Source organism: Rhodnius prolixus, unplaced genomic scaffold, assembly GCF_049639745.1.
Source record: "Rhodnius prolixus isolate KJV_2025 unplaced genomic scaffold, Rpr scaffold_2, whole genome shotgun sequence".
Lineage (NCBI taxonomy): Eukaryota > Metazoa > Arthropoda > Insecta > Hemiptera > Reduviidae > Rhodnius > Rhodnius prolixus.
In genome coordinates, this window is record NW_027411592.1 from 34,395,206 (window position 1) to 34,419,555 (window position 24,350).

The window sequence follows — 24,350 nt, forward strand, 5'->3', positions numbered from 1 at the left end:
TTTCTTTTCCTTCATTTTACTGCTGCCCTCGTGCGGCTTCCATTAACTTTTTGGAGTTACTTTTTTTATTTGTTAATGCACAGTTATTTGTAATGTAGATCAAACGTTTTTTTATCTTCTTATTTGCAACATACAAATACGTTTTTCCATATTTTCCCTGTCTAAATAATGATGCGCCATTATCAATCATTTTTCGTGACTCTCGAGTAGTATGCGCGCTCCTAACGTTTGGGAAATGCTGCAGTAAAGCACCGCTGGCCGAGAAAACTTCTTTTAGAGCAATAGCCCAAGACAAAATATTCTTCTCACTTTTTTTTAAAAACTATATTAGAGTTCAAAGATTTCGGTAAAATCTCAAAGAAGCGGTTTTTTAAATTTTACATAATTCGGAATTTCTGAAATGAACCTCAAAGTTCACAAATTAACTAAATTAATTTTCCACAAATACTGATTTCAAAACAAAATCTTTTGAGTTCCAGAGGAAAAGTTAAGATTCCACTGAAGTGCCGCTTAAGAGAGATTTTAATGCGTAACAAATTGGAAAATGTGAAAAATCACATCAAATTAATTGATTTTCTTCAATCTCGAAATTTTGAAAAGAAGTTAGTGATAGATACATTTAAGTGCAAGGTTAAGGTTCGTAATAAAAAAAACGAATTTGAGGAATGCCAAAATTTCTCAAATCAATCGTTTAAAAAAAATGTTTTTAACAAAAGTGATGGGCATATTCAATTATACATCAATGATCTAAAAACCTCAAAATTACCATTTTTCAAGAAAATCGCAACAACTAATACGATGATTATATCAAATTAAAAATATACCAGTTATGTCGGTAGCTAGAAAAGCAAATTTGCTTTCGGAGTCAGATCTTACAGCTTTGTAAGAAAAAGAAGCAGCTTCAGTTGCATACGGACCTAGTTTAAAGGCCAAAACAAAATAGCTTCACGACTGACAACGACTTGTGGTAATTTGCCTACCAATAAAACTTAGCCTTGCCATTTGTATACAGAGTTGAATTTTTTTTTTTGTATTTTGCTTTGGCGTTTGGCCGTACAAGCCGACGCTGAAGATTTAATGCTTTGTAAGCAAAGTATATTATAGAAGGATCAACATATTAAAGTAGAAAAATAAATTTAAACAAAACAGGAAAAATTCAACAAATGGTAGTTCCACAAGAAATAGATAAACCTTCGCGTTTAAAGAAAACAATAAAGTTTGATAATAAGCATTTTTAAATATTTTGGGTTAAGTTGTCAATATTCGTAAACTTTTCCCAAATGGGAAATGTCAATAATATTGTGATTGTTATTAAGTCGTTAATGAAACCTTTTAATGGTTTTACAATTTATTTTTCACATAAAAGAGCCACACTTTTTTAAATGAAAGATGATTAAACATGATATTTTCCTACCATGCTAAATTTCTTTATTAATATATAAACTACAGTTACTGGCAAACATGAAAATGCTGCTAAAAGTAATTTGTATTGTTTATGAAAATAATCATGTTAAATTTTTTTATGAAACTACTAATTCTAAACATTGACAAAGATTCAACATTTTTGTGTGTTCATTTTTCTTATTTTGGTTCCCAGCCACCATTGTTTTTTTTTTTTTTTTTTAAAGTTAATTTTCTCTTACCAATTCCTTGACGTTGACCCCGGTATAGATGGGCGGTTGCTTGTCAATCCTTGTCAAATCGCCCAATGATTGAGCCCGCTAACACAACTTAAAGTTATAAATCAATTTACAGTAAACATTTTCTTCAATATATAAAGTTAATGAAGAAATAGTTAATAGCTGAATGAATTTAGTTTTTGTAACTATTATTTATTTTATTATTATTTTTTTTAAAAAAAGCTTTTAAAATAATTGCTTTTATAAGTGACGGAAACTTTCATTAAAAATATTTAATGGCATATTGTGTTACATAATTTACAATTACTTTTAAAAATTTTTGTCTGCCCGCTTCTTGCAACGAAACTGCACCAACTATTGATGTTTTATAAGTTTTGATATGTAGGTTTAATTTTATTTATTTAGAAACTAAATTTAATTACAGTATTAGCTACTGTTTTTCGAGAATCTAAGTATAATGCAATTTAGCAATCACCTAATTTTCAGCTGTGGTGTCCTATGATTTAATAACAGCGTTTTACTGACCTTCAAAATGACATTGAATCTAAGATTCAAATCAAAATTTACAAGACAACCTCGAGAACAAAGAAATGTAAGTCTTTCTTCATTTGGTTCAGTTAAATTGATCACATTTTTTGGGTAACCGTTTCCGCCGTTTTGGGAAGAGGAAACAAATGGTTATTCCATTTGCTTTTGAATTCAGCTGGTAGGTTTTAGAAACTGATCTCTTTCAGGATTTTTTATTAAAATTGGTGAACCTCCAACTTAAACAATATCTAATGCTCCAAATTAAGACTTTCCGGACTTAACATTTTAATTGCAACAATATCAAGTCTTTGGAGAAGAATATTTGGTCTTAAGTTTGTCTAAGATTTTCTGGCAAGTTACATTTCGTAAAATGCTACTAATAAATATAGGGTACTGCTAGTATAAATTTGGTTTTTGAGGCCAGAAGTGAATAGTAGAACAAATCACTTTCCAACTTTCGTGGTTCCAACTGAAGGGCAATAATAATTAGAAATGTCTTCTAAAAAAACCCTTCTAGGTTCCTTGAGGTAATAAAATATTCAGCCTTTCCAGACCATTATTGAAAGCTCATAAAAAAGCCAAAATTGATTCCAAATAATTTCAGAATAGGATACTTATCGGCCTACCCTAAAATTGCTAAGTTTTTTAGTTGGTCGTCACTACTTTGAATGTACGTTCGCCGAGCTTAAGCAAAGTTGCCAAGAACACTAAGCTTAAAAACGCTCTGCTGAGACCACTTCTATCTTAACTTACGAAACAACCAAATGTTCCCTGCTACGTAAAAATACTTAAAAACATTTCTTTAATTTCTCAGAATGAATCCCTCATCCCAAGGGTCCGATATTATGTAAATGCGTTCAACGAGTCAAACCCTAATCCCTTCTTCCAGAAGAAACAGTGCACAATTGAAAGTCGAGAGTCTCTTTAACTATAATGTTTTCCGTTGAAGGTTTCATATGAGCATTTTCTTAAGATGCTGTATAGGAGCAGACCCCATTTATATACAATTATAGGGGCATAAAAGTCATCAACGAATATCTTGGTATTTTCTGAATTTTTTAAATTTTAAAGGCCAAAATGCATTCTTGGATTTCAACAAAGCTTTCGGACAATGTTCAAGTTTAGTCAGACCTTCATCGTATTTTGGAACTCGTTTACTTACTAGAGAGATCAGTCACTTTTCAATTTAGTCTTTTGCAATTTAATACCTTTTAATCGGTACTTAGATTAAGTACTGTCGATAAGAGTCCAAAAATCGTTAATGGCAGATTTTATTTGCGCTCAATCTGTCAGTTAAGTCAAACATTAGTAATTATAATGATTCTGTCTGATTTAGAAGATATTAAGTTACAGTTTAGGGTGTCGCGAAGACGCAGGCAAGACACAAGCTAGAGAAGAAGCTAAGAGATAGCCTGAGATGATTGTTGCTGTTACAGTAAATAATTTTATTAACATTAATTAATTATTATCTTTGATAAAAAAAAGATAAGAAATTTAGTCGCGACAAATTTATATTATCTGAAACAAAAAAAAAAGAAAAAAAATCAAGGCCGTTTATGTTCTATTTTAGATGATACAAAACAATGGAAAGAATAATAATACCGACCGTTTTGCTAGATTTTTATTTACTACATACTGTTTTTTATTGCAGTTAGATAACTTACCAAAGGGTCATTTCTATTTGATTCGCTCAATTCAGCATGTTCGCATGCTTTATGTATGTCCCCAAAACTGCGAGTCTGTAATGTTACAATTCAAATAATAAAAAGATAAAGCCACTACATGCGTTTTTAATCAAGCAAATTCAAAAGTAAATGATACAAAATTTAGTTGTTTACTTCACTTTCTTTACAGAAGATTTTAGAAATTAAAAATTCTAATAATTGATTTAAAGAATGTTTATAAAATATGTAGAGAGAAAAAGTTGGAATTCACATGCATTCCATGAAAATGAAATTTAAGAAAAGAAAGGAAACTAAGATTGTATTTAGTTTAAATATGTATATAATTAAAATTTTAGAACTTAATGAAAATATGGCTTACTAATTCCCTGATCGGTACTGGCGGAGGTACAGGTATTTCTGAAGGCTTCTTAGATTCCGAATATGATTTGTTCGCCTCGTTCACGTACGTTAATTTCTAATTCCAAAGGAAATAACACAAAACATATAAACATGCACTATCGCAACCATAACTTCAAACAAAAAGTAATCAAAAGAAATCAGTCACTATTTAATTAAAAGAAATAACAAAACCACATGCTCACACTTCTTTTTTTAAAATAATTGGAAAAAAAAAAAGTGGGAAAAATGATTAAAACACTACCTCATCTTCATCGATGACATTAATTGTTGTTAAACTTTTACGCACATAATGGTAAGCAGATAATAATGAAAACATATTCCAAAGCTGAAGGCGGTTCGCCAATTTATCAACTGTGTATATTATTTTTAATAATAAAAATTATAGGAATGTACTTTATCAGAGGGGTCTGTTGATAACAGGTGTTATTATCATACTGCTGATAGAAAAACGAATACATTCCCCTACTTCTAGTTTCAAAAATACTAAATACAAAAGAGAAGACATGGAAAAGTGTTGCATAACATTTCAACTTGCCATGTTTGTATTTTTTATTTATAAACTCCCACGAAGGACAGTTTGTTTATTGTCAATTTTACTAACTTTTCTTACATATTCTTTTCAAATAAATGGGAATATTTGTTATAACTTCACACGGTTTGTGTCAATTGATCTAGAACAGTAGTTTTCACACTTTTTATACAAAATTCTTCAGCTTGACAGATCATAACCTTAATCGTTAGAAATCTTTAATTAATTTTAACATGAGTAACTTTGAAGTAAAAAATTGTTCAATTTGTCCTACGTTGACGCAGGTGTATGGCTGTAAGAGCTGTTGGATTTAATTGTTTACCGACATATTTTTTATATAACATCCATAAATTTTAATGAACTCTTGTTATTCTATACACTATCATAGACAATCAAGCATATTACCATCATTTATTATTTTATTTTGCTGAAACTGTATACAAAATTATTGCAAACTTCAAAGTTTCATCAACAATTTTTAGATTAAAATTCATAATCAAAATTAACAAAAAAGAAAAAGAAATATACACTGCTCCACAAAAAAAAGTGGCGCACTTTAAAAATGCGTTATTTTTTTTTCTCTGTAACTTTTTTATTCTACATTTTATTTTAGTTAGCAAATATAAGAAGTATAAAGTTACGGGAAGGCTAAAATAAAATAAGAAATGATCTAAAAGAAATGGAAACCTTTAATTTAACAAAAAAAGTACTTCTCGGCAAAAAATGAGTTTGAAAAAAAAATGTATTTCTTCCGATTAAAAAAGAGAAAAAGAATTTTAGTAACGTGTATTGCTCGCATTACTGCATCCAATCTCCTCGGCATACTCCTTATTAAATTTCTCACGAAATCTTGTGTTCATTCCTCCCATATCTCCACCAGAGTACTTCGCAACTCTTCTAAGCTCCTGGGAGGATTATTTCTCCATCTTAATCGCCTACCCAGCTCATCCCAAAGATGTTCAATTGGATTTAAATCCGGGCTGCGTGCTGGCCACCTCAAAACACGAATGCTAGTATCCTGTAGATATTGAACAACACAGGCGGCAGTGTGTGGTCGGGCATTATCTCGCATAAAAATAAAATTATCCCCAATAAATGGTGCATAGGGTATCACATATTGCTGCAAAATTTTCCTCACATACAAATGTGCGTTCAAGATTGCCCTGTTGAACACGTGGGGCTCAGTCTTAGCCTCCATAGAAATCCCAGCCCACACCATCACTGATCCACCTCCGAATGGTAATCTACCAGAAATATTGCACGGAGCGTAGCACTTCCCAGGCCTTCGGTAAACTCGTCGCCTCCCATCAGGTGCATAGAGAGCAAAACGGGACTCGTCTGAAAAGAGAACGTTTCTCCAATCGTTCTCAGACCAGTTGCGGTGTTCCCTAGCGAACTCTAGACGGGCTCTCCGATGATCTACGGTGAGCAATGGTCCTATGGCTTGCTTCCTGGAGCGTAAATTCATTTCAGCGAACCTTCTTCGTACAGTTTCGGCACTGACTGAAACTCCACGAACAGTAAGCAGTGTTTGAGCTGTTTCAGAAGCAGTTGATGTACGATTTCTCAGAGTGTGAATTCTAATAAATCGGTCATCAAGTGCTTCTGTGGCTCTTGGTAGACCCGAACCTTGTCTGCGAGTGCAGAGGCCTGTCTCCCGGTAACGATGGATGGCTCTACGGACGGTGGTCTCAGGCAACCCTAACGTTCGTGCTGCGTACCGCAGACTCTGTCCATCCTCAACTAATGCAATAATACGAGCCACTTGAGAGTTTGCAATGCTTTCAGCTTGAAAAAAGTCGAAACGCAACTGTAGAGGTCAATAAATTTATTTACTGTTGAGGTAAAGTTCATGTTGTTGTTTACACAAAAAGACCGAAGGGGATTAAACGAGGAATTGCTTCTCTTTACAAGAAACTTAGGGCCTTGATTCAATTAATTGTTCCCTGACAGTTTATGAAAATAATTAAAACTAATAATCTTTGCCCAAAATGTGATAAAACAAAAAATAAACGCTTTTTTCAAAGTGCGCCACTTTTTTTGTGGAGCAGTTTATTTTATAACAATTACGGACCGATTTTAAATTATTTAGTGTCTTTTGAAAACTGCCATTTTCAAAACCGACTTGCCCACCACGGAAAATTGGTCATTTGCGCCGCTAGACCCCGGTAAGGTGAAGAAATATGTTTTATTTTTTTTTTGAGAGCCTGATGACTCCGATGAAAGGTGGAAATCAGTGTCCATTCTACCGTCGAGGCTCGGAGGACATATCCCGGAGTCAGTGACTCCATGCGACACACAGGCGGTAAGCAGCCACTCCGGCTGATCTTGGCCGACTGCCGGGAATGGGTTCTTCAGCGGCAGTCCTGTATGAGTTCCTCGAATAATAGTTGATAGGATGATCTATCAGACCTTTCACTATTTTTTAAAATGAATTCGTTATTGATTGGGGAAGTATATCTCCTTTCTTGGTCAGAGTCCCGGCCTAATAGTTTCTCGGGAACTTTAAAAGACTTAGAACTTTTGGAAGAACTGATTAAAACCGTTATTTGCCGTTATGATTTATGATTTATATTTATGGTTTTATGATTTATTGCCCTTATGATTTATTATCATCAAGCACTGGTTAGAGAATTGTTGGCAGGCCTTATCCTAAAGAACGCCGAAATATCGGATGCGACTCCACTATAAGATGATCACTCGTTGAAGGCTAAAATCCGATAAAAGCCTCACAATGGGTCATATTTCTCCTTCGAAGTTACAGCTAGTTGCAGCACTCATGGCCACGAAGCCATCAGAACAATGCTACAAAAAAGCTGCCCTGGCTTTTTCACTTCTGGGATCCTTCAGTATAAATATAAAGCCAATCATTTCTACGAGAGCTTTTACATACTGAATGGAGAGGATGTCATTATTCAGCTGGATCTTGAAACAAAATATTTTCGGAGCGCATGGAGTCACAGGAGATCTAATGAATAGTGGGGTTTGGTTTTTCAATCGAGTTTTTCAATAAGGTTTTTATCGAAAATAAACCTGCCAGTATTGTTTATGGGCTAGATTGTTTGTCTCCTAGATTCAGGACAAAGTCTTCTAGAATAAAATGGCTCAACACCTGCTAGAATTTACAAAGCTATTAAACGGGCCTCATCACTCTTTTGCGGCATTTTTCTCGGAGGTCTCTAGTTTTAAAAACAATTATCGCTAGCCTCTGGCTATGACCTCACTTACATATTTTATTACAGGACGAATATATGTGTTTTGATTGGGCAGAGGACATCCTGAGAACTTTCAAAAGTTTGAAACATTAATATTTTCAAAACACCATTCTTGCTTTCAACAATAGTTGAAAAAAAAAAAATCCATCTCCTGTGATAGATAAGTAATCCACAGTTATGTAGGGTTCTCATCCTGGGAAAGCGAATTGTTCCTATGAAACAGTTCTAAAGCCAGAGGTTTTGTAGGCATGGTTTAATGGCTGTAAGAGAGACTTTGCCACATTTACTATCATCTAAAGTGAAAATTAAAATGAATTATTTATATCGTAGTTATTATCGTGCGAGTTTAACCGTTATATTTTTGGATTAACAATCTTTTTAAATCTTCTGCAAGACTCTCTATTCATCGAACTTATCGAACAGCTGCAGGGTCCTAGAGTCTACTTCTCAACTTCTAACTTCTTCGACCATGTGCAGTCTCATCCTTATGCCCTTAGTTATTTACTAAGGGGATGAGTAACCCAATAAATCGCCAGTTTAGTTCAAATACTCAATATATATACTGATATTTCTATTTAACTCTACGGCATGTACTGACCGTGGAAAAGTTTTTTATTTATGTGGATTCAATTATGAACAAAAAAAATATCATAACACTCACCAAATCTTTAACACAAACATTAGAAAGTTCATCATCATCAATACTTGAATTAGGTGAAAATGCAGGTTCTCGCTGTTCCTCTGGAGCATGGCCATTTGTAATCTGTTAATAGAAGCATTTTAAAACAAATCACACAAGGTTATGTTTACAAAAAAACAAATTCCCATTATTTACAAGAACCTTTTATTAAATATTTTAGTTTACTTTTTTTTTATTACTTACAACCGAGATATGATTTTCTTTTTCTTCCGTCTTTTTGGACTTTTTAGTCTTCTTCGATTTAGTTAGAGTTACTTCGCCACATTCGTTGGATGTTTTCTTCTTCTTTTTCTTTTCTGTTACAGACGTTTCTACTGATTCAGTCTGTAAGATATAATTTACATATTAATTTAAGAATTAATAAAAAGGTGTAAAGTAATACGCTATATTAACTATAATGCTTGTAAAGAGATGCAAAATTTCAGAGCTAAGTATAGATTCTGTAATTGTCTAGCTTCAACCCTCATGACTTAGTTTAGTGATTTAGTGAAATTTAAAAGCAAAAGGGGCGAGGATAATGGATTCAATAATTGTCAAATCTTTTGTTCTAAATGGATTACATTCTGCTTAAAATGGAGGAAAAAAGTTTTCATGAATAAATTTATTTATTTTTCTAAAACAATCTGCTTATAAAAACTGATTATAAAGCAGAACGGGGAATGGCTAGAAATGGAAGGAAGGAATACTTTACTTAATTTCCTCCCAAGATGCTGAAATTTCCAAAAAAAAATATGCAAATTAATGGGGATAGTGGGACCAGAGATTACCTACATAAATTTAGCTAGAGCTTCCTGAATGTCTACTCCATGCAGGAGTAAAAAAACTTGCTAAATTTTATCCTTTTTCACGAATTGTCTTCTTAAATACATAAAATATTTCTAACATATTTGTGATTATAGTAACGTCATTCTATTGAAAATATAGCGATTCACACGGTCGGAAGAAAGATACGAAGGACTGAAAAATGGCATTATGCCAAGCTAAACTTCAGTATATACCGTGGTGGTTTAAATTGCTAAGTACTCGTATTGTCTTCCATTTAAAACAACTTAATTGCTTTAAAGGAAAATTCTGACTAAAATCTTTCTTCATTTTGGATTAATGAACCAGTCACCAATAAAAGATGAACAACTCTCTACAATTAATTGCTTTTGATGTTATATTACATAGTTGTTATTTGTACTGTACATAAACAGATCTAAAGATAAAAAAAAAAAAAGTAAGTAACTTCAGATCAAATCCTCATGAAGTTTGTTCTCATTTTAGGTTAATTACCAAAAGTCAATAAAGTATGAGAAGTTTAGAATCAACTCAAAAAAAATCAAATTAAAGTAAGAAAGATTTTAGAGGCTTGTCTATAAACAGAAACAGTTTTTTGTGACTGGTTCATTAATGCAGAAGGAAGAAAGAACAATGCCAATTTCAGTCATTTTTTTTTTTGTATACAGGGTGTATACGGAGGAGAGGTCGAAACTTCAGGAGGAGATTCAGTAGCTCAAATGCAACAAAAAATATTCTCTTCACTTTGGCCCGATTCTCAATAGTGTCCAAGATATTTGCATTTTCAACTTTTCCGACGATATTCGCGTTTTTCGTCATAAAAACGGCCGTAACTTTTCTATCCTTTATCCTACAACAAATCTGCTTATTCCTAACGAAAGAGCATTAAAGTTCCTTTAAATCCGTTTAACCCAGAGCCTCAAAACGTTTCTTATAACAATGCAATTTTTACTTTAATGCCTAAAAAAATTCGTTCTCGATGATTTTTGTTAAAATTTTCAACTGCATTTTTTCAATGAATAATGAATTAAGGAGTCACCTAATTTTAGAAAAAGTTGAGCATTTATTGAGCTTCAAGACCATAAGGATTTTTTTGGTTTTTAATAAAACCCTACCCCGAACAGAGGGATGTAAATGCAGAAAACTGGGATGTTGCGTAACCGACTTTTCACTGATATCAAATTATCAATTTCCTCGTATGTCAATTTTTGGAGAAGGAAAAGTAACCATTTTAGTTTTTAACAATTATTATTTAATAAAACGGAAGTAAAAAATAAAGTAGCAATAAAACGCAGTATATAGTAAAAAAGTACAGTAGGGAGGTGCCTAGCCAAAATTGCTATAAAAATTGTTCGAACTATTCAAACAGGGAAGTGGGAAAGAATTGTGGCAAATTTTTAGTTTCTTGACTACAATTGTTTGTGCAACTTATTTTAATGATATAATGGAGGTTTTTTTCATAAAAGTTAATTAATAATAATTCAAAACTAATCAATTTTTGGAGAAGGAACAAAAAGAATGTAACCATTTTATTTTTGAATTATTATTAAATAACTTCGATGAAAAAAACCTCCATTATGTCATTAAAATAAGTTGCACAAACAATTGTAGTCAACTACTGCGTTTTATTGCTACTTTATTTTTTACTTCCGTTTTATTAAATACTTTTCTTTTTGTTCCTTCTCCAAAATTAACATTTGTGTAAATTAGTAGTGAAAAGTCGATTACGCAAACTGCATTTACACCCCTCTGTTCGGGGTAGGGTTTTATATAAAACCAAAAAAATCCTTATGGTCTTGAAGCTCAATAAATGCGCAACTTTTTCTGAAATTATGTGACCCCTTGATTCATTATTCATTGAAAAAATGCAGTTGAAAATTTTAATAAAAATCATCATTTTTTAGACATTAAAGTGAAAATTGCATTGTTATAAGAAACGTTTTGAGGCTCTATATTTAGCAAATTTTTAGGAAATTTAATACTCTTTCGTTTGGAATAAGCAGATTTGTTGTAGGATAAAGGATAGAAAAGTTACGGCCGTTTTTATGGTGAAAAACGCGAATATCGACGGAAATGTTAAAAATGCAAATATCTTGGACACTATTGAGAATCGGGCCAAAGTGAAGAGAATATTTTTTGTTGCATTTGAGCTGCTGAATCACCTCCCAAAATTTCGACCACTCCTCCGCATACACGCTGTATATTAGAAACAGATTCGGGCCAAAAGTTACTGATGTTAGAACAGATTGACGGTGATAAGAACATATTCAAAAAATGTTTTTCCAGAATCTGGTACCATAAAATAAATAAACGGAGTATTTACTTCGGGTAAAACAATCAATACAATTATCTACCAAACTGGACAACCAGAGTATGAGATTCTTTCAAAATGAAAATAACATAAAAATAAAACTACTGTTAACTACAACTGTTAGTTAATAACACATCACTCTCGAAAACATCAAAAACTGGTTAGCAAATTAATTACACTTTTAAAGTAATTTTTTTACCAGCTCCTATGTTGCTACTCATCGCTGCTATCAGCAAATAATTCCAACTTGCACTTTTAACAGTTAAATAATTATGTTTAAAGTTAACATCTTCTTCCAAAGGGTTTGTCCTCTTTTTTTGTTTAATCTGTCATAATTGTACTCAGTGACATTTGTTTATTGTAAATGTCAAGATAATATGAGTCATTTCTATTGTTGTAAAAATAGGATTATGGTTGTGTAATCGTGCGCTAAATCTGCCTGTGTATTAATAAAATTTAATCTACTTCTTTCTTAGAACAATTTCCCGAGTTTCAACGACGGGAAATTTAATAAATTTGTAGCACTCATTGCAGATTTAACATAAAATTTTAGGCTCAGCGGTGGACCACTTCCAAAACTTTTAACCTTAAAATTAGTCAATTAAAACCTAAAAAATAATTGAAACATCTCAGTTGAGTCAGTTCTTGACTTAGAACTTTAGGTAAATTTGTTCAACAATTTCCAATATGCAAACGTTCAAATCGAATTTCCATCGCCTCCATATTTCTGGAGTTAGTTCAATTGCTAAATTTCCATTACTAGATATATTTAAATCTGAGTTGTTAAATTAAATTCCTCTCAATGTCAGGCTTCTTGCTCAATATTAGAAGACACAGTTTTAGAGAAATGTTTTTTGGCAATCATAACACTAAAATCGAAAGAGAATCACAATCAAAACATTTTGATGTCGTTTTCTGATTTTTAATCTTCCTTAAACGTCCCAATTGATACTTAAATGGTAACCCTGACTCCGTTCTTAGAAGAAGATATTGAGTAGAATTGTTCTTTACCCCATTTTTTTTTTTTTTGATAATTCAGAATTATACAGAAAACAATCTTAAATGTTCGCTTTCAGATAGAAGATACGAAAGAACTTTAAAACCAACTATAAAAGACAGGCCTATCAAACTTTTGTTAATTCTAATTAATCGACGGACACCGCTGAAACCACAATGTTCCACACTTCTCTGAACAATTATACTGGTCTTACAATTGTCTTTCACAGAAGCAATCTATGTTCAGCTGGGCCAGCTGACCTGCGCATTATCCGATTACCGAAGCGCTGGAAAGCCGAGGTGACATCGTCCTTGGAAGGGAATTGTGCGGAGATCTAACTTCTTAGCAACAATATAACACTAGATAAATTTGAGCAGTTATACGAGGTCTGTAAATTAAGTAATGAGACTGATTTTTTTAAAAAATTTTATTCAAAACGAATTACAATTCTATATTGTCACCTTCAAAATAACTTCCTTCAGAAGCCACACAGCGCTGGAGACGTTTCTTCCACTCCTCATAGCAGTGCTCGAACTCCGATACTGGAATTGCCTTCAGCTGGTCGGTTACAGCCGTTAGAATGTTTTCGATTGTCCCAAAATGAGTTCCCTTGAGGTGGTTTTTTAACTTCGAGAAGAGAAAAAAAAGTCACAAGGACTCAAGTCAGGCGAATAAGGAGGCTGAGGAGCCACAGGAATGTTTTTATTGGCCAAAAAACTCGTTTATTGAAATTGCTGTGTGACAAGGAGCATTATCGTGATAGGAACCTTAAGGGTACTCATTTTGGGACAGTCGAAAACATTCAAACGGCTGTAACCGACCAACTGAAGGCTATTCCAGTATCGGAGTTCGAGCACTGCTATGAGGAGTGGAAGAAACGTCTCCAGCGCTATGTTGCTTCAGAAGGAAGTTATTTTGAAGGTGACAATATAGAATTGTAATTCTTTTTGAATAAAAAAATTTAAAAAATCAATCTCATTACTTAATTTACAGACCTCGTATTAAAAAAAAGAGTATAAGTACTAGCAAAAGGACTCTATAATCACATCATCCCAAATTAAGTCAAGTATCCAAATCTAGAAACCTAATCCTAAGTACTAGTCCCTGCTACCTTTTGAGACATAACCAAAGCCACGGGGATACCAAGTGAGTAACTTTGGCAAGGCGAAAGTCATTACTATGTTCATAAAAAAAAACGTACTGCTTTTAATTCTGAACTTATTTCATTTCAGTGTCTTATCTACTGCACTAATTAGTATAAGTCAGCATGTCAGTATCATGGCAATAAAAATGGTGCCAATAAAATATCGCAATAACAACTTTATTGCTCCTTAATAATCCCTCTTAATGCTGAAGGTAAATTATAACACTAAGATAAGAAATAAAAATAACAAAATAGTCTCTGGAAACAGTTGAGGTGGGTCACGACAATGGCGTGGCAGCAGTGGCCCGGTTGTTTCAACTGCAGCCTGACTGCCTGTCAGCTCACTGGTTCCTCGTCTCGCCCGTAACCACTAGCCATTTAGAAGGACTGATCGTGATTAATTGCAGCATGTCATGAAACCTGTTATATCCTAATTTCTTTCTAGTAGGGACTAGTTACACTAGAAGTCGTATTAATAATTGTTTTATAAACCTTGATATTAGTGCTGATCTAAATTTGGGTCGCATTAACATTAGTAACTGCACTATTATCTGCATAATTCACTTTTGTTTTGAATTTATTAAGGTTAGATTAACTGCATACTGCAATGTAACGGATTACTGTACCTTTCCAAAGAAATATTGAGTTTGATCGATTCTTAACAAGAAGAAACCCCAGAAGTTTGTTTTGGAACTCTTAGAACTCAAGGGATTCCTGGGAAAAACCAGCTGCCTCTAAGACAAAGGACAACTTTTTTCATGCAGAGATCATAGCGATTCTAGTATGTAGGTCAGGAGAAACAACTGTAGTATAAAAAGGTTGGTAAATAATGAAGTTTTTCGGATGGGCAGACTGTTTTTAAGGCCCTAGAAAAACCCTATGATCATCAAAACTGATAAGAAAAAGCTTTATTTGGACAAATGAAAGCAGTAAGCTTTCCCTGAGTTCCTGGACATCAGAAATCTAGTATTAAAGAAAAAGCTGATGAATTGGCTAATATAGATTCTTCTCAAACGTTCTTAGTCTCTGAAGGATTTGGTAACGAGATGGGTAGTTCAGCAGTAACCAATATGAAGATTGAACGAGTGAGTTGAATGAGAATTAAGGTTTTCATCGGGTAGGTTCTCTGCCTTAGGGCAGACGTCTCGAATAATAATAATGGCAATAGTGCACTTTTAGATATGCAGATGATTGACAAAGAGAGAAATATGATCTATTGCACTGTTCTTAGTACATGTTTTCCGCATTAGAAAAATGACACTATAACCCGCGTTCTACAAATAAATATGATGTTTTCACCAAGGTCTTTAAATGAAACCCAAGGAAAATCAACTTAGACTAGGCTAAATATTAGTTTAAGTGGTTTCTATAAAGCCCTAGAGTAGGAAATGGCGATTTAGGGTTAAGCCTCCTCATGTTTGAAAACTCAATTACTAAGTAATGATTTCTATTAGTTATGTTTCTCTAATTCAAATGAATAATAAATAGATTACACATACTAAGAGAACAAATTTGTTTTAAAGATTTAGGATCATAAAAGAGATTAAGAAGACTTCAATGGAAGTCTTCTCGTAAAGAACGAGGAGATCCATGATTTTAGGATCTCAGTAGCCTCTGGTGATTCGTCTATCAACACAACAATCTCTGAAATTTTTCAACCTAATGCAATCTAAGTTGGATTAAGTTTTGCACAAAGAGCAGGGAAAAGAATCTAAGCAAACTGAAGCAATCTATTGCGCAATGACAATGATTTAACGGTGATAATTATTCAAGTAAGACAGATCTTTTGGTCTTTTACGATCCTATTTATTTTCTTAAAGTTCCAGAAATTAAGAGGGAAAGAAGGCGAAAAACGCCTTAAAGGGAAGAAAAGCCGATTTGTGGACAAGGTTATAGAAATATTAGGAAAGGCGATGTATAGATTGGTTTGTGTATGTTTTGAGTGATGTGAAGTGGAGTGTTGTATATTGTGTAACGGAATGCGAATGACATGCGCACAATCGTCCAGGGCAATGTAACCAGCCATACAACTGTACGCACAAGGATGTTCATCTCTTGGCGGCCCAGCTTGGAAACAGCACCGCTGCTGTACCAGTTATGACAAAACTTGCTTCTACTTTATATTAAACTGCTTCAGAATAATGCGCATGTTTTACTGCATTTTTTGTGACATCTAAGTTTCCATTAATATAAATTTAACATTATAGGGAAATAGTAATTCTACGTCATGGTTATTTATTGACAATTGTTTAATGTTATGAAATGCAAAAAATAGAATCCAATATCATACTACAAAACCAACTAGTATAATAATTTATATGGTAGTTTATGTTTGTGAGGAATCGGCCAAAAAGACTAGTCTAATTTTTCGCCAACTTAATGTCTTCCTCAGGGCGTTGTTCTTGGTGAACTCATAAAATAACGCCCTGGAGGGAAAACGGTTAATTTGGCGAAACATTAAAAAAGGTCAGAGTTATTTTACTATTCTCACAAACATAATAAACAATATGTTACTGTTGGAATCAATGGGGCAGAGAAACCGTCGAATGAGAATGTAGAGTTTTAAAATCTTTTCAGCTTTACTAAGTTATAATTGACAGCTTTCTTCAGTAATAAAATGCTGATAAATTTTTTTTTGTTTTCAGGCGGTAAGTCCAACTACCAATCAGTTGAGATGGACAATGGCGCATAACTAATACTTTTATCGCTATTTTGTATACCATTATAAATTTAAAAAACAAAACCAAGCCAGGGAATCGAACTCAGAGCAAAATACATTTTCAACTTTATGTGCCCTACTACTTTTCGAATATACTCCGTACTGCAATTTCTCAAGTTTAGACATTACCATACGTCCCGGTTTGAGATCCCCTGTCCCGGCGTCCCGGTCAAACTTGGACAACACCGACACCCCGGCCGATCGTTCCTCCGCGCCCATTTATTAATAAGTTTTCAGTTCTTAATAATTTTGATTGCATTTCAAATATGAAAAACACAAATTAAGCGAAAAGCAAAACGAAAATGAGCCTCTTCCTCCTCTGCGTCCCGGTTTGGCTCTTCGTAATTATGGTAAGCCTAGATATTATGTGAGTTTAGAATGTAAACAGAGGGATGCCTACTTAGGCTAACATACATAAATTAATTTTCCCATTTATGACATTAAATAAAATCGACGGCATTGAGCGGGGAACTGAACCCATGACCACAACACATCTTAAATTTGCAGGTCGGCTAGTGCGGCGTCCTTAGAGAGGGTAGGTGTAACGCAGTATATGAAAAAATCAGTCTAACTACCTTTAATACTAGAAACTTCTAATCTTTCATTTCCTCTCTTAAAGAGTGAATGCATCGGTTATTCTTCAAAAGTTTAATGTGCATCCAAAGAACTGAACAATAGCCTCACTCGCTATCCACTCTTAGTAAGAAAAGGAAATTAAAGATGCACGAAAAGGACCTAAAAGACATTGGCCACGAGCCTTCTGGTTTATAAAAAAAAGAAAGTATCTTCTCTCCCGGAAGAGCATGCTATTACGGGATAGACAGATGTGCAGACAGCACGCTAGGCGGTAGGGTTGTGTATTGATCGCAGCTTTAGGTTCAAAATGATTTCAAATCCAAGTCCTGAATGTAAGAATTGTAAAGAGGGAGTTATGAAAATGGTGTATCCACTACCTAGAACAATTTTCTGATTCCCTATTTCAATGGAGGGGGCGATTTGGTGCTCAATGGTGATAATCAGGAAGGAGTTTTGTCGGACGACCAATTTTATCCTGCAATCTAACCAAAAAGCTCTAGAGATTTACTGGTTTTTAAAGCGTGTAGTCTACGGAGACTGAAAGAAGAAAGAAATGAATTCAGGGCTGTGTTTAAACTGAAAATGAAGAATCCCGGTTTAAGCCAGATGCAGTGACCCTGGTCCCAAGCTTTCATGAAGGAAGATAGGAATTTCGTCTGATTTGTAGAATGTAGCATAATAAAACTTATGACTGGTTTCCATTGTTTGGACTGAAGAAATTACGAGTGTTTTTGAGTATTTAATGAAAAAGCAGAAAGTTCTTCTACTTTTATCAAACTTTGGCCATCACTTAGCACTAAAATCCCGCAATCTGAAGTACCATGGGGTTCACAGTTAATTGTAAATTGCCCAAAAACACTCCATCTGCCTTCGTACCCATAGTACACAATTTATTAGAGACATTTCTCTGGAGAATTCCGGGAAAATATTAACATCAGTTTTCATTCTGTTGTTTGCTTCATTAAAACTGATATAGACCGTTCTAGACGAAGGGAGAGAAGCTTAGGAAATGTTCCTACAAAATGCCATTCCAGTCTCATGTATTGATCTGTCCAACAATTCTACCTAATTAACTGTTCAATTTGTTTAAACATATCATTTTGGGTTTCCTTCTGAATTCATTGATAAAATTGTACTTAAATTTCGAAATGAAGGTATGTTTAAGAAGATTGTCGGTCACCCCAAATCTATTCAATGCATTTTAAAATTTTTAACATTTTTTCACCAACTTACTAACCAATATTTACCTAAATACATTTAAATTTAACAATAAATAAAAAAAAATGAATTTAAATGAGCTATATTTCTCCTTTATTTCTTATTTTCCATGATTAAAAATCATACTATAAGATGAGATGATTTAAAATAATTTGAAAAATAACGGGTAATAAATTTGGTTCATCAAAATTTATTTTAAATTCCGGGATAACTTATTGTCATCAAATAACGGGATTCAAATGTTTTTGAAAGAATAAAAAGAAATTAATTTGACAGCAGTTCGAAAAATGAAAGTTGGCCTCCTCTGCTATTTTAAGAAGGAAAAGAAAACGACGAGTATTTTATAGATACCTAGGACTCCTCAGCAGATTAAGTTTTGAAAGGGAGAGGAGCTCTAAATTAGTGGCTGCCTCTATAGACCCTTCAGATCACAGTGGCAAAGGCCAACCCCAATGTTCTTCAGTGAATTCAAAACTTGTAACCGTTCAAAACTTGTAACATGATTAGTAGGGTAATCTATTTGGAAGTCATTAACCGCTAGAAAAGAAGTAGAAATTGACACAGTAGTGGAAAAGAAACCTGACCCCAAATAAACGTTAAGTTCAGAGCCGGTATCGGTAACGTGCCAACGGTCAGTAGAACAGCCACCACATCGACATTAACACAATTCTTTTAGTGACATTTCTGTTATTTTACTAGGTTTCATTGAGCGGGTTAGACATTCGATCTTTTCAAAAAACAAAACAAAAAATACATCTTCTGTTCGCTGGGCTATTTCCCTAAACTGGTCATTTTTGTTTCTTTCTACTTCGCTTCTCTACGCCTAGGTTTTTCCCACCTTGTTAGAAATAGGCTACCTTCAGAAGGAAGGATTGATAGGATGTCAATCTCTTCAGAAGGACGAATAATTTTAGGCATGTAGTGCCATGTAATTGTTCTGAACTTAATCTAGTCCCTCCCTAGGTCGCAAGCTTAACTGCGGTATTAGCTATTTTCTAACTCATTATTCAGACTGAATTTAACAAAATAAAAGATGTATCTATCCAGATTTTCTTTATATTGCCCAAAAATAATAATATAGAGCATAAATACAATTCTGTTCGTACATTTTTTACAAAATTCAATCTTTCTATTAAATTTTAATTGTCAAACCATCCGTATCATCAAATTCATGGCCATGGGGGTTGTTAAAAAAAATATCTTGGATTAGAGATAGCATTCACTTGGCACATTAGGTTCGAACTATAAATTTAAAGAGGTTTCCGTTAATGCACGACATTAGAAGAGGGTTTACAACTGGTTTCTACCAAACAGACTTTAAGGAGAACTTCTAAAACCATTATCTGCTCTATATCTGAAAGTAAGGCGCCACGGTAGCTGAGCGGTTAGAGGCGAGACCAGTAAAGCTAATATGTTTTGTGGTACTGGGTTCGATTCCCGGTCTTAGGCCTTGGATTTTATTTAATGGTTAATCGAAGAAATTTACAGTAAAGTATGTTTGCTAGCTAATTGGTAGTTGGACGTAAAGCCCGCCTGAAAAAATAGGCAATTACTTTACTTACTATATCTGAAAGTATTTTACATTTGTTACAGAAGCCAGACACCACTGTAAGAATAGTTTAATTTGAACTGTAAGTCAGTGGAAAAGTCTGTAATCTCCGTGTATCAAGGTGGATGTAGGAAATTCCTAAGGTAATATGACATAGTCAGAGGAGTATAAAGGAGTTCGAGGCTACCGTTGGTGGGGCACGGAAAGATAAAGCTATTGGAATGGCAGTAACTGGACAGCATAAATTCAAATTTTAATTCAAGCTCTAACCTGTTTCCTCAGTTCTTTACTAATTAACAACTATTAGTTATTTTTCTTTTTGAAGTTGTATTTTTTGTAATTGATATTTAATTTTTTTTAATCTATATAATTTTTTGCCTTTTTCTGACCAACACTATTATAATTTAAATTTGCTTGTACCTGAAGCACTAAGCGCTTCTGTCAGACAGCTAATCTATCAATGTCAGTTGCAGACTAAACTTATATTTTGTTTTTATCTTGTTATTTTCTAAAACAATAAGAGGATTTTTTAACTATCGACTTATCTCTTCGACATAAAATCATCTGCGCAAGATAGAAGTCACTGTATAAGAATTAATTGACTTCAGAATAACTGATTGAATCCAGGAGAACTGCAGATCATTAAGGTAGTCGTACAGGCGTAAGACAATGTGTCCTAATGCCTGTTTAAGAAAAGTTGCAAGGATCCATCACTTCATACTGGTATCTACTTCAAGAATCGCAAAACGAAGGCAGACCCAGACACGGCATTATTTAAAACATATTTATTTTGCTTAAATTTTGATAAAATAATATTTCCTAGTATAATAGTATTTTGGTTTGAGGCACGTAATAAGTTAGATAAGATACAAACATTATTGCATTTACTTCAGTTTTGGCGATTTGTATTGAATACAGGGCGGTGAACTACTTTTGAATCCTAAAAGCCAAATAATAATGAAGTTGATTTTATTATTCATAGTTCACTTTAATTCCGATCCGACTAAATTTATTTGGGATATGAGTCAGAAGTTTTCTATATTATTTTCGTTACTTAATGACGCATTGACTTCTCATCCTCATTTCCTATTTTAAAAAGAAATGAAGCACTTCTTAAGCAGTCTGAAGCCTGGAAGTCCGTATATCAAGCAGTCTTCAAACCTTCCAACATTCCCTTAAGAGGATATCTCTCCTTTACCTATCACACAATAAATCTAGTATTGACGAAACGAAGCCATTGAGAGGCAGAAGAATTATGGCTAGTTCAAATTCTCTGAACAACCGTAATGCTTTTAACTTTGATGATGCGGCTAAATTCGATACTTGGGAAGTATAGAAGGGTGTCTTATAATCCTTCATCTCACTTCGCTGTCAACATTCTCTGATCAATGCAGACACTTAAGGGAGCCATAATAGATGTTTTAGGTAGCAGTGGATTTGGCTTTAAAGTTCCCTCAACAAATAAGAGCAAAACACCAGCATGGTAATAAAGATAATATCGGGTTAAATGCATATACAGGGTGTCCCAAGCTATATGGATAACGACTTTTTCTCGGAAACTAAGATAGCTAGAAAAAACTAAAAAATACGTGTCCCCTTAGTTTTTTGTTAGAAATCCAAATTTAATTTGTAATTTTTTTTCGGTGCTTCCAGAAGCGAGATACAGGCACCAACTTCATTTTTTCAAATGGGAAGGTGCGGTTTTTATTTCAGAAATAGATTCCTCTATTTTTTTTTAAGAAAAATTTACTCGAACGGTTTTTTTCTGTCCATACAAGGTGCTCTGCCAGTGTAAAGGGTTAGTTAGGGCGCCCTGGTAATCGGCGATCCTCGACTAGTCCAAAGGTGTCAAATCCGGTGGACAGGTAGCCACTGAATCGCCCTCTGTGTCGATATAACACCATCAGAGATATCTCGATAGGAAATTTGATGGGCGTGTTATATCGACAAGGGGGACGATTCAGTGGCCACCTCGTTCACCGGATTTGACACCTACGGACTATTTCCTTTGGGGATACCTGAAAAACAAGGTGATTATTCATAACTTTTTTCTTTCTTTTCTTATTTCTGCTTACCTAAAAGCATTTCTAAATCTAGGTGTATCAGAATCAAGCCGGGATTGCATCTGTAGATGAACTAAAGCAGAGATAATAGATGCCTGTAACTCGGTTAGAGCCGAATCTATTTCTTTGGCAGTAAGGGACAATTGGCAGGAAAGAGCATGTCTATGCATCTCTAATGGTGGAGACCATTTCGAGCATGATCTGTAATATTAATGAGGAGTAAAATTTATAATAAAATAGTACTTTTCTTCTTATTCAATCAAAAAACCGTTTTAATATCATATTTTGGAAATTTCTTATAAGAACAATGTTTTCATTCATAACTTGTAAAATATCGCTCACAGATAAAACCGTTCGAGTAAATTTTTCTTTAAAAAAATACAGGAATCTATTTCTGAAATAAAAACCACACTTCCCCATTTGAAAAAATGAAGTTGGTGCCTGTATCTCGCTTCTGGAAGCAGCGAAAAAAATTTACAAATTAAATTTGGATTTTTAACAAAAAACTAAGGGGACACGTATTTTTTAGTTTTTTTTCTAGCTATCTTAGTTTCCGAGAAAAAGTCGTTATCCATATAGCTTGGGACATCCTGTATATTTGATTGCCACTTCGCAGCAGTCCAAACCAACTGAGCCTTCTTTTGTTGTGATTGACGTAGATAAATGTCCGATTTTAGTCAAGTTTTGATTAACTATGTTCAGTCAATAAAGTGTACAAAGTGATACTGTCACTAATTGTCTCTTTGCCTTCCATGTAGTTCACTTACCTCTGATTCTTCACTTGATAAAGTTGTAGTTCTCGTTGTAATGGTTTCGATCACAATTTCAGTTTCTGTATGTTCAATGTACTCTTTAGTGTTGAATTGGACTCTGTTTTCATCCACATGTCCATTGCCAACACTCTCTTCATGAACAGTGCCGACAATCTCTCTAGCCACTTCTTCCACTGTAGTCCAATCATTGGTTTGTTCATCATTCTGTTCAATGATATTTATATTTCGGCCACTTTCAATTATGTGATCATTTGAGTTCCCGTTCATGGTGGACAGATTCTTTTCGTTGAGTGTTAAAACATCAAGCCGTGCAGAAGGCGAGGATAATCGGTTACTGTCGAGCCCTGCAGATGAGTGTTCTCTTTCGGCTTGTAAAAAATCACTAGTAAAACAGTGATTCGATTTAATTGGCGAGCTATTTAATGGTACTCTAAGCGCTAGTTCGGTATCAATTAATTCTTGTAGAGAAATCTCTTCAGGAGGCTCGACTGCACACCCGTCATCCTCGTCTGCTAGACTATCTCTTACCACGCTCTTGGCCACCTCCGCCATCTCCCTGAAACAAGGTATTGCACTTGTTAGCAAAGAAATGCAATTTAAACAAATAGAATTAATGAATCTAAAACATTTTAAGTATTAGTGAATAAAAAGAGTTTCATTAATAAATTCCGAACTTTGTTTGAGCAAAATTAGATGCATTAAATGTAAGATCAATGTGCTGTAAGTAAAGTGAAATTTAAGGCAAGAATTTTGCAAGTGTAAATACTTCGTTACTTCCTAAGAAAGAAGTGTACCGAACTGTATTGTACGAGTGACAAATCTACACCTGAAAAAGTGCTTTTTAGAAATCGATGTCTACCCTTCGTGCATGTCTCAAAAAAAAAATAAATAAATAAATAATTGAAATAAGCGCTGTTATTTCTTCGTTCGGCAATCACCATGCGACTAAAATTCAGGCAAAATGTACCAAAATGGAAGTATGTCTCTGCTACAAATCCTATAACCTAAAATCCCCTCTCCCTGCCCTGGGGATCACCAAGAGGCAGTTCGTGAGGCTTTCAAAGATTGGACCTGGAGAGAACATGAAAAGAACTGGGTGATGCTTCCTGGAGTAAAACACGGCAAGAGTGTTTATACCCTTGCTGTGTAAACAAAGAACCGAAGAGACTCTATGCTTGGGCAGAAATCAGATTACTCTAATTACAGGCCTATTCACGGGGCACGGCAGTTTCAGGGAGCACCTGCGCAAGGTGGGGCTTATTCGCTCGGAACCGTTGTGCAGATTGTGTCAGGAAGAGGTGGAAACGGGCCTCTCACCTGTTATTCGATTGCGTTGCAATCGATAGAATGTGCTACGACATCTTTGGTACTAATACCAAAGGAGATTGTAGCGTAGAAGGAACTGGTAGGGAAAGCCGTCAACCTTTTTAGAAGGGGAGGTTTCATCTACTAGATCCAAAGGGGGGCAGGCACAATAAGCCTCTTGTGGCTACGGTGCCGTGGGGCATGGGTCCCCTCCCGCCT

The 24,350-nt window shown here is 34.3% G+C and overlaps 1 protein-coding gene across 41 annotated transcripts in view; it reads right to left on the reverse strand.

The window, feature by feature from the left end:
• The window catches only part of LOC141450533 (uncharacterized), a 248,211-nt gene that overhangs the window by 27,391 nt on the left and 196,470 nt on the right, over positions 1 to 24,350 (reverse strand). For 20 of the 41 annotated variants that reach the window (XR_012456162.1, XM_074121092.1, XM_074121084.1 and 17 more), the window contains 6 exons: positions 22,821 to 23,382; positions 8,880 to 9,020; positions 8,658 to 8,759; positions 4,212 to 4,307; positions 3,833 to 3,907; positions 1,644 to 1,721 (listed from right to left, as the gene is read on the reverse strand). Coding sequence is in view for 40 of the 41 variants with exons in the window: in XM_074121082.1 (XP_073977183.1) it covers positions 1,644 to 1,721; positions 3,833 to 3,907; positions 4,212 to 4,307; positions 8,658 to 8,759; positions 8,880 to 9,020; positions 22,821 to 23,382 (1,054 nt within the window). In the remaining variant the exon portion in view is untranslated. Of the gene's footprint in view, positions 1 to 1,643; positions 1,722 to 3,832; positions 3,908 to 4,211; positions 4,308 to 4,493; positions 4,673 to 8,657; positions 8,760 to 8,879; positions 9,021 to 22,820; positions 23,383 to 24,350 lie in introns of those variants that run through there. The other 21 variants (XM_074121108.1, XM_074121104.1, XM_074121109.1 and 18 more) reach the window with 7 other exon arrangements.